At 36.5% G+C, this 11284-nt stretch overlaps 1 protein-coding gene across 1 annotated transcript; it reads left to right on the top strand.

Moving 5' to 3' along the window:
* The first annotated feature begins 7387 nt into the window (after window positions 1–7387).
* On the top strand, window positions 7388–11185 carry LOC129244233 (5-hydroxytryptamine receptor 2A). Its single transcript, XM_054881846.1, has 3 exons — window positions 7388–7777; window positions 8358–8849; window positions 10541–11185. Exons 1-3 carry the CDS (start codon window positions 7388–7390, stop codon window positions 11183–11185), a joined length of 1527 nt encoding a protein of 508 aa, XP_054737821.1.
* Window positions 11186–11284: the final 99 nt, after the last annotated feature.

Genomic DNA, 11284 nt, shown 5'->3' with positions numbered 1-11284 from the left:
GAAGCTGATTCGCGAATGGTTCAGCTAGTGCGAAAGAGCTTTATCAAGCTGACAGAAATATTTTAAGAAGGATAGTTTACAGCAAAACACATTGCCGAAGTGGCGAATATCAAACCGCCAAGGTCACGAAAGTTGTGGACTTGAAAGAAAATGGCTTGATCGGCGGCAGAAATTAATTTTTTTTTTTTGGCACAGCAATATCAGACGGGAATGAGAAAGAGTTCATTTATAACCGACTTGTCTGAAATATCGTTATTACAACTCGCTACATTCTTCGTTTCAAAAAACCAGTTTTTTTATTAAAAAATTTAACTTAAAGTAACCGTGCACTTTATAAATACTTAGATCTTACTTTCTTCTAACTTATATTTTGCTGAATGACATAACATCCATGCAGCTTACTGCCAAATTCAAACAACCTTAACTCATTGTCACATAACCGCCTCACAACCGTCTTCAAGGAAGAGGAGGCCTACAACCACTGGTCTCTCCATTAATAAGGCAGCATCCACAAATCGAAGGCAAAGCTCCGCCAAACACCATATGCGTACATATATCTTTAATAATGTTTTAACAATTTAAACAACCGTGTAGAAAATAAAGGGTGTTTTTTTAGAGGTTAGATTTTCAAGTTGGCACTACTTTTTTCGTAGATGGTCTTTTTGACAGCTGTCACTTGATTTATGCTCAGTTTGGTTTGCCATTTCATAATGAATAGACTTACACCTGAACAACGTTTGCAAATCGTGCAAATTTATTACGAAAATAATGGTTCGCTTCGCGCGACGCATCGAAGAAAATTTTGTTCAGCGATGAAGCTCACTTTTGGTTGAATGGATATGTCAATGAGCAAAATTGTCGCATTTGGAGTGAACATAATCCACAAGCCATTACTGAGACGCCGTTACATCCTCAAAAAGTCACTGTTTGGTGTGCTCTATGGGCAGAGGGAATCATTGGTCCATATTTCTTTAAAAATGAAGCCGGCCATAATGTTACAGTCAATGGAGAGCGCTATAGAACCATGATTAATGACTTTTTCGTGCCTGAATTGGACGATGTTGATGTGGACGACCTTTGGTTCCAACAAGACGGCGCTACATGCCATACAGCCAACGCAACAATCGATTTATTGAAGGAAACTTTTGGTGAGCGCATTATCTCGCGCCGTGGACCTGTGGCGTGGCCTCCAAGATCGTACGATATAGCACCGCTGGACTATTTCTTGTGGGGCTATGTGAAGTCGCTTGTCTACGCAGATAAGCCCGAGACGATTGACGTCTTGGAAGAGAATATTCGGCGCGTTATTGCTGACATACGGCCCCAATTGCTGCAAAAAGTGGTCGAAAATTGGGCCTCTCGGCTGGAATTTATTCGAGCCAGCCGCAGCGGCCACTTACCCGAAATCATTTTTAAAACATAATGGCAAACCCTTATCTTTATAATAAAGCTAAATTCTTGGCCATAACATTAAATTATATACGTTTTATTTCATTTTGAAAACCTAACCTAACCAAAAAAACAAAAACATTTTCGCTATGGCTCAGACTTCCACAAGGGATCATTTCTTTTTATTTTGTACCAAAAATTATTTCTGTTTTTATTGTACATACTAAATCAGTTGCCCCAATTTACTACTATAAATTAAATAAATATATATAAATATAAATTATAACTTGAAATTAATAATTATTCACTTAACAGCCTTACCCTAAAATTAAAATGCGACTGAGCCTCTGCCTTTCGAGGCCTGGCAAAATGTTTGATGTGATGAATTAGTGACAGTGATGGCATCAATAACAATTAAAGAGGGTCATTTTGGTTTAGTATGCAGTATAACGGTAACAACACGTAATCTATTAAGTGCTGTACACACTAGCGATCATGTTCAACGGTCAAAAGCCATCAGCTTTGACTGAGGGTGTGCAACGGCCAGAATTCAATTTGCGAAATTGTATTAAAGCGTATTAAATGCATTTATCTTTTTTTGATAGGCGTAATAGCTGCCTAAACGATTTTGGCCGAGATTAACAAAGCGCGTCAGTCGTTTCTTCCTCATTCTAATCGGCGCCATTTGGACCCACCAAACGAAGATGTCTCCTTCTCCCCTCGATCTGCCCAACGCTAAGGATGCCTTCCTCTTTTTCTGCTACGACCTGCAAATACAGCATCTAATACTTTCAAAGACGGAGCGCATGTATCTATTCGGACGACATGGCCTAGCCAGCGGAGCTGCTGGATCTTTATTCGCTATACTATGTAAAGCTCATACAGCTCATTGCTCCATATACCGCAATCGCCAACGCCCAACGTTTCTGAAATCATCCGAAGAATCTTTCTCTCGAAAACTCGAAAGGCTGCCTCATCGGCTACTACGCATCGTACATTAGAAATATGAGTGTTCACTCACTTCTGTTTCACTAACTATATTAGTTATTGTTTGGATGTAATTTTGGCTATATTCAGTAAACTAATATGCCTGAACACCTGGAATCGATGGTTTTATTGGGGAAGATCAAAAACGGTTAGTGTTTCAAAAACGCGCTTTTTTAATTTGTGTAATCATTTTTTTCTAATTTCTTTTTCATAATATCGGTGGTAAATATTTTTTTTCTTTCGAAAACTCGGTTTTTATATTCACAGTTTTACATAATAAATAAATAATAAATATTTTTTATTTCTTCCATATAAGATTGAAATTTTACGGCGCATCAAAAACATGAGTGTGCATATTATTTTCCCGATTTGGTAGCTAAGCACCTTCGACTGCAAATATTGAAATAAAGAAATTTAAAAAACTGTGTATACATACATATATAAATACAATAGGTCTGTTCATGTAAAAATTATTAAAATTAAAAATAAAAATAAATTAAAATAACAATTTTCAAGTTTCACGAACCGCTGGTTAAATTTTTGGCGGTAAAAACCACAAGAAGTGAACAAATTTTCAGTTGAGCTACCTCGTAATATATTTAACAAAAAAATAAAGCAAATAAAACGCAAAATAAGGAGCTTAGAATGACATGATTTTTTTTTGTCCACAATAGTTTGTTCCATTTCATCATCGAGAGAGAAGAAGAACATTCAATTAGCAATTGTGATGTTGTGGTAAATACAGCTTTCTTCATATTTTCCTTGCTTCCGTCTATGCATGTATGTATATATAATATATACGAGTATATTGCCAAATTAGGTAATAACAAATAAGCATAGGCATAAAACTCCAAATATACCTTGAATGCTTTCGATTTGTTTTTCGCAAAATACAGCAACGGTGAATGGAGACTGTGGTTAAGAAGTACATACCTCGTATATCATTGGTCGTTTCCTATTTAATACATGACTTCAATAAAACTTTATAAATTTTATCTAAAATTACATTTTCCAATTTAAATTAAATTTAGAATTTTGACTCAATTCAAAAATTTTTTGGCGCTTTGTGTTTATTTATTTTAAGAAATCGGATTCCGGCGAGCCTGAAAAAATAGTTGGTACGACGAGGAATGTCATGCTGTCGCAGAAAGAAAAGATGCTGCCTGTGGAGCCACGCTGCAATCGGGCGCAACGAACCATGTGGGATCGCTACTATCCGAAAGAAGAAACGAGAGGCCGCAATATGTGGGTGCGGGGAGCTTGAGATGCTGACCAATAGGAACAATGCCCGAAAATTCTACCAGAAAGTTCGGTGGCTTACAGAAGGTTTCAAGACCGGGGCGTTTTGCAAGAACAAAGACGAAGATCTGGTGTCTGACATCCAGAGCATACTGAAGTTTTGGAGGGAACACTTCTTGAATCTGCTAAACAGCGATAGCTGGGAAGGATCTCTCCGAGCCGTTTGATACCCAACGAGGTTTCAGACAGCATGACTCCCTGTCGTGTAACTTCTTTAACCTGATGTTGGAGAGGATCGTACGAGCCGCAGAACTTAATCGCTCAGGCACAATATTTTATAAGAGCGTACAATTGCTGACGTATGCCGATGATACCTTAACAACCGCGCTGTTAGTTCTGCCTTCTTTAGACTGGATAAGGAGTCAAAGCGAATGAGTCTGGTGGTGAACGAGGACAAAACGAAGTACCTCCTGTCGTCTAACAAACAGTCAGCGCACTCGCGTATCGGCACCCACGTCACTGTTGACAGTTATAATTTCGAGGTTGTAAAAGACTTGGTTTATTTAGGAACCAGCATTAACACCGATAACAATGTCAGCCTTGAAATCTAACGTAGAATCTCTCTTGCCAACAAGAGCCACTTTAGAATAAGTAGGCAATTGAGCAGTAAAGTCCTCTCTCGACGAATAAAACTAACACTCTACAAGACTCTCATCATGCCCGTCATAACGTATGGCGCAGAAGCGTAGACGATGGCAACATCCAATGAAGCGATGCTTGGAGTGTTTGAGAGTTAGCACGAGAAAGAAACGACTGACGCGCTTTATTAAACTCGGCGTAAGCCGTTATCGCGCCAATTAAGAAGAGAAAGGAATAACCTTTTTTTTTGAAACATTCTATGCATCGGGGGATTTGCAAATTACCCTGACAACACAACAACTAAATGTGTGCAGCCAATGTGATTACAATTAGCTTAAATAAGACTCACAGGTAGTAGAGAATCCTCTTTAAGGGCGGCTGTCTAACCTAACCTAATCATGACTTCAGCAGAACAGAAGCCTAGACGTTCTACTTCGTTTTTACCAACACTTTGAAAAATTTTGGTTTTTCTACTTTTCACTTCATTGTACTCGTATGCGAAATTTTATTTTCGGCCACGTAAATTTTCGTACTTTCGTTATTGCCTTGCACACAATAAGACATACACACGCAGCTAAAGTACTTATATAATATATCAGTCGCGAGCCTGTCAAAGAATCGATTATAACGTGACGTATTCCAATTGAAGTTAATTGCGCTTATATGGCATTTCGAAAACTCCGCTGATAATGTGACAACAGTACTAATGAACATTACTCGGAAAAAGATTGGAGCTGCAACTAAATGGCGCCTAAAACTCTGCAGTGCGATATTTAGGATCTCAGTTAAGTGTTGTCGTTTGGCTGAGGTAGTGCTTGAATATATAGCGAATAGTTTTGTTCGCAGCAACAAATTTCCTCAAAATAATAATCAACTCGCTTTCAAAGAGAAAAATCTACTTTCATACATAGTACGTGCACGCTAAATTTGCAAACATTATAAAGTTTCGAGGTTAATTGATTGACCCAGTTTTTAAATCAAAAGTGTAAAATAGGAAATATATTTACTGAAGGAACTTACCAACAAAATTTACTTATTCCGTGTATATTTATTATAAGTGTGCATTTTTTGACCGGAATCATATTTGAGTTAAAGTATGAAAATTTTTGGTTTGTGAAATATTCTTTTTAGTAATTAATTTGTGCCTTCTTTATACTAAAAGAGGAAGTAAAAATGAATTTGTGTCGAAGTTATTATTAGAAGTTTTTATTAAATCGTATTATTTACTCAGTCGTACGAGGCTTTCGAATTATATTTCTGGCCTAACAATGGAAAAATGAACATTACGTCCCCTTAGTATTAAAATAGCATATAAATTTTTTGATGTTTTGAGAAAATGAATTTCAAACTTTTTGTCGAGAGTAGCTCTCACTTAAATCTCGTTATGTCTGTAAATATTTATTATTTTTTGACTGACGTTTTGACCCACTTTGTGGAACTAGAATTTGACAAAATTTTAACCACATATAAAATCGACGATGGAGAATCCAAAAATTCAATAAAAAATAATATTCTATGAGCACATAGGCTATTGTTATACTAAGGGGACGATTAGTGGTTGAAAAAGGTTTCATGTGTTTCACAGTATTCTGCATGAAGATCAATACACTTTTGCATTCGTTTGAACCAATTTTCGATACTTTTTGTTTATTTTTTACGTGAACTCTTTTTTTAATTGCGTGAGATCCAACATGAACTCCTCTTTTTATCACAAAGTGATCGTACATAATCTTATTGATGCTCGTCGTATGAATGTCCAATGATGCCTTAATCTCGCGGTCTGTGACGTGAGGATCTTGTTCAATCCTTCCGCGCACAGCATCAATATTTTCTAGCACATCAAATGATTTTAGACGACCTTCCCAGTATACCAATCTCAATCCTTCCTTGCATTCTGATCTTGTTAACCCACATCAAAAATTATGAAAAATAATCGCTCGAAAATGTTCACGTTTCAACTCCATTTTTTGATTGCCGATATGAATTTTTAAAGCCACTGTGTGCGTTTATGGTAAAATATGGCGTACTTTCTAATGGCAACGTCAGATGGCGCTTGACAACTCTAGAAACCCCGAGTCCAGATATATGAATAGCAACCCTCATAACAATATGTACCGGTGTAGGGATAAGAAAAAGTCTTAAGGCAACATAAGCTTGAAACATGCAGTTACTACAGTATCAGACAGATGACAAGACGATAACTTGTAAATTTCACATTATTGCAGAATTTCCAACGTACCATTTACTCTAAAAACACTGAGGAAGAAATGCATATTATCGAAGGCGTAGAGCCTGGAAGGTACCTGTTCTACCAGCAGACATAAACCTGGCTCTACTCTGATGAAATGTCTTTAGGTACCGGAGTGCAATTTAGCCAAGGCGGAGAATTGTTATATTATTAGTGCGACCGCATTTGATGTTTCTGACATTTTGATTTGAACTTTCTTACCTTCATTGAAATATAATATTTTGTCATTGTGTAGGAGCAGGCAAAAGAAAACTCACCCTGGCAACGGCTCTGGCACGGACGATGTACCTTCAAAAATTTTATCCAAGTCTATTTATTTATTCAGTTTAAGAAATTACAATCTTACGAAGCACAATGGGCACAAAGCAACTGAAAACTAATTGCATGCGATATTTTCAAAAATTAAAATAGGGAACTCGAAAGAGTCAAAAAAGGTTCCCCTGAACCAGAAAAGCCAAGGAGCATTAGATGAATAATTAGTTCGCGCATTTACCCCATATAACGGAGTTAAGTAAGGAATAAAACATTCAGGAGTAAGGAATCTTGTGCAAAACGAATTGTTTATTTTCTTTGCTGGCTTCATTCACAGTTGATTCTTTCATACTCGCCAAGAATACAGAAACGGTACTGGGAATTTCGCCACCCTTATATTCTATACGTCGTCGTTCTAACAAAAACGGGCAAAGTAAATAAAGGCCTTAGAATAGATCCACGATTCTCAAGATTTAAGGCTTATAAGATCAGAAGAGTGTTAGGATAGGAGTTTACTAAATATAAGTTATGGACAAGAATTTTCCACCCGTTACAAATATTCAAATTTTAGCAAAATCATTTGTTTAACAACAATCATCGATTTCTAAAATTTTAATTGACTAGGAGTAACAAATGGCTCTCATTGCGGAAACTCAGAATTTCATCCGGCCTGTGACTTACCGAACCAGCCTACCATTCAGCGTTAATGGCAGCAGTGGAAGTGATAGTGCTACTCAAGACCACAACAACAACACCACCGAATCGATTTATACAGGAATTTTGAAGAAAGACCTGGTCGCACTCACATACACCGAGCGAATTGCATTAACGATTGTTGTGTCAACTTTGTCGGGGATTTCGCTTTGTGGTAACATTGGCTCGTTGCGTGTGAATTTGCGACGAAAAATACGCCCCTTCTTCCGTGCTTGTCTCATCTCATTAGCGCTTAGTGATTTGTTTAATACGATTTTCCTCACAGTGGTGTATTTGAGTAAATTTTCATCGCATTTCGTGCAAATTTGGGTAAGTGAAATTGGTGAGTTCAAAATAAAAATGGATTGTCTCTAAACTAAAGGGTTTTTCAATTGGCGCGGGTCGATTTTGGCGCCCTGTCGCAGCCATTTTGTTTTGGTGACATCTGTCAAATCTTTTGTTTATCATTCAGTTGTTTATGCCAAATCATCATGGCAAGTTACACGATTGAACAGCACGTTCAAATGATAAAACTTTATTATCAAAATGAGTGTTCATTAATGCAAACGTTGCGCGCATTGCGCCCATTTTTCGGTAGACGTGGTAGCCCTTCCAATTTCTTATGGCTCATATTGAACCATATGGACCTAGACGACATGTGGTTCCAGCAGGACGGCGCTACGTGCCACACAGCAAACGCCACGATTGACATTCTGCATGCATACCCGCCCTTATTGAAAAACCCTTCATAACTAAGATCCGTTAATGCTAAACAATAAATAGAAACTTGACTGCAATATTTAAAAATATTTCAACTATTGCCATGTATGTATGTTTGTACGCAATAGTAATCACCCATTCAATACTCGCCCCGCTAATCGTATCTCATTTGGCGCCAACTGACTTACAGCTCCTTGGGCCCTGCATGTGTCATTTGGTGCCATTCATCACCACCACCGCTATTTTGGTCAGCTCCATGACTCTTGTCGGCATCACTTTGGATCGTTATTTTGCCGTTATGAAAGCCGTAATTAGTTTTTGGAATCCTGATGCCATTTTCAGTGTGCTCAGCATGCTCATTATTTGGACAGCATCCATTGGTATTTCATACCCAGTGTTTCGCGTTTACGATTTATATCCCATTTACATCCTTACTGTGGAGAATGTTACATCGGCAGCTGGGCAGAGCCCTGTTGCAACAAGCATTGGTATCAACGATAATGGCACATTGGCAAAAGTCATTACAGATTCAGACACAACAATAGCAGCAACAGCAACTACAATTGCATCTTTTGCCAAACCAGCTACAAAAACTGCTTGGGAACAACAGGCCATCAATGGAACGCTGTCATATACGCTGGTGAGCAAGAATGAGCTGGTGATGATGTGCATATCCCAAAAGGTGAGAATAATTTTGAATTGCAAAGCAATGGCTGGTTTGGGGCTGGTGGTGTGGCATTTTTCGGTGATAGGTATGTGATGGTTGATACCGTTGCGCTGGAAATATGCATTTATCTCTTTCACTGTTTGTCCTCATGCCTGAGTTGCAAAGGCAACTGTTATTTTCACAGCAAATTCGATCGATTACTCTAATTAGTATGACTGATGAGACACAAAACCGCGCGTCACCAAAAAAATTATCAGCAATGGTGATTTTTGATTTTTACTTAGGATGTGTTTATTATGTAGCTTAGGATAGCCAAAAACAAAAATATTTTTCTTCATCCTACCTCTAAAAATGTAGTTAATATTTACCCATGACGTCAACACTTTGAATTAATTCTCATGGGGAAAAGTAACTATTCCGTAAATTTGGTATACAATTTTACTGATTGATATTCTTTAATATTCTTCACAAATATTCAAAGAAATTAGAAAAGAAAACGAGAAATATATTTTTGTCTTTAATTAAAAATGTGTTTTTTTTTTAATTTTAGAAGGTTTTCAGGACAACTTTTTGTTAAATAAGAAATTAGAAAAGAAAACGAGAAATATATTTTTGTCTTTAATTAAAAATGTGTTTTTTTTTTTTAATTTTAGAAGGTTTTCAGGACAACTTTTTGTTAAATAATTGTCTTTAAATAATTTTTTTTTTAATCTTAGAAAGCTTTTAGGTATAGTGACTCTCTATTAGTTTACTAGATTTATATTATTTCCTTAAATAAAGCATTGGGTATCATTTTTTGGTCGTTTGTGTTGAGGATATGAAATGAAATCCATCTGTCAAAATTGTGTACAAAATTTACGGAAATTTACAAAAACAAATACTATTATAAATAAAACCAAAATAAAAAAATAGGTGATTCATTTATTTAGCCATAGAACACATTTTGAGGGTAGCCCCGCGAAAAAATATGTTTTGGTCAATCTTAAGCGGTTACATGGGTTTCGTCGAATAAAAAAAGTCCTATTTTCAATATTTTTTTCTATGTAAAAAATTATTTATTTAATTTAAACTTTTTTCTGTCTTATAGATACATATTTAAAGAATAATTTCTGAAATTTAAACAAAAAAAAATTAAAACTCCTCCATTGTAACGTCATTTTCGGTGACACCTCGAAAAAAAGGTGCGTCCGCGTTGCCAGCATAACTCCTGACAGGCTCATCAGAAATGAAAAAACAAAAATAAGTGTTTTAGTTAAGACCATAAACTCGTGCTTGAACGAAAGAAAGAAAAAAAAGTAAAAATTGGAATTTTGGCAGATATTTTTCCAAAAAAATGAACATTTCGGTCAAATTTGTTTGACATTTTGTTTTTTTTTAAATATGACAACCAACTTTGAAAACACAGTTCCGAGGAAAACGCGTTTAAAGTTTTGAGTAACAATAAAAGTGGCTTGGAGCGCACACATTCCAAAGGCTGTATCTCCGAATTTATTATTCGGATCGACTTGAAAATTTAGGATAATAATCCTGAGATGTTGTAGAAATTAATAAGCAAAGAAAAAAATAAATCGATTTTTTGTACCAACGAAACCCATGTAACCCCTTAATGTAACTCTCACAATTTCTATATGTACATATACCCTGACGTTAATAAAATTGTCTATTTCTAATCCCTTGCATACGCATATATTTTATCGTTTCTACAGCAGTCTATCGCCACATACTACTTCATTGTCTTCTGCATCATTTTCCTACCCTCAATAATTGCTTTTGTGTGGATCAATACAATTATTGCCAAGCATTTGTGGAATCGACGTCACACCGCCATCAGCGTTGATAAAGGACAGCGAAAGTATTTTGCGAAATGGGCCGGAAAAATTGGAGAAGTTTATCGAAAATCTGTTAACAAAAAGTGTGCAAAAGAGGTTGAACGACAATGCAGCTTTCCAACCATTTCGGGTAGTGTTGTTACTTTTGAAACACATGTTGGAAGATCCAGCCAAAGTGATCCCAGATCTACAAGTGCTGCCAAGCATTCAGACCAAACCAAAAGCAAAAGCAATCGCCAAATTCGCCATATTCGCATGTTAACTATTATTATTATATTAATTTCAACTTTTCTTCTCCTCCGTTTGCCTGCGTGGATCTTAATCATTACGCATATACATGGCTCTTACAAACAACATTTGAAATATCGGTTGTACTTTAGTTTTGGTATTCTCAATTTAGCTAATTCTATGTTGAATCCTTTCCTCTACACTTACCTTGCAGAAACGTTAAAAATTGCCCACATTATTAAGGGAACTGCTAGCAATGTAGTTTTCGAATGCGGGTTACGACTGCGAAAGTAAAATCGCATCATTAAGTGCCCAGCGCCTGCTTTTGGTGGGTGTGATAATGTTGGCGTGCCGTAAAAGCATTTAAATGGTAAAATACTGTGATTGAATATA

This window comes from Anastrepha obliqua, chromosome 4 (assembly GCF_027943255.1).
Source record: "Anastrepha obliqua isolate idAnaObli1 chromosome 4, idAnaObli1_1.0, whole genome shotgun sequence".
In the NCBI taxonomy this organism is placed as follows: Eukaryota; Metazoa; Arthropoda; class Insecta; order Diptera; family Tephritidae; genus Anastrepha; species Anastrepha obliqua.
This window is presented reverse-complemented; position numbering and strand designations above follow the sequence as displayed.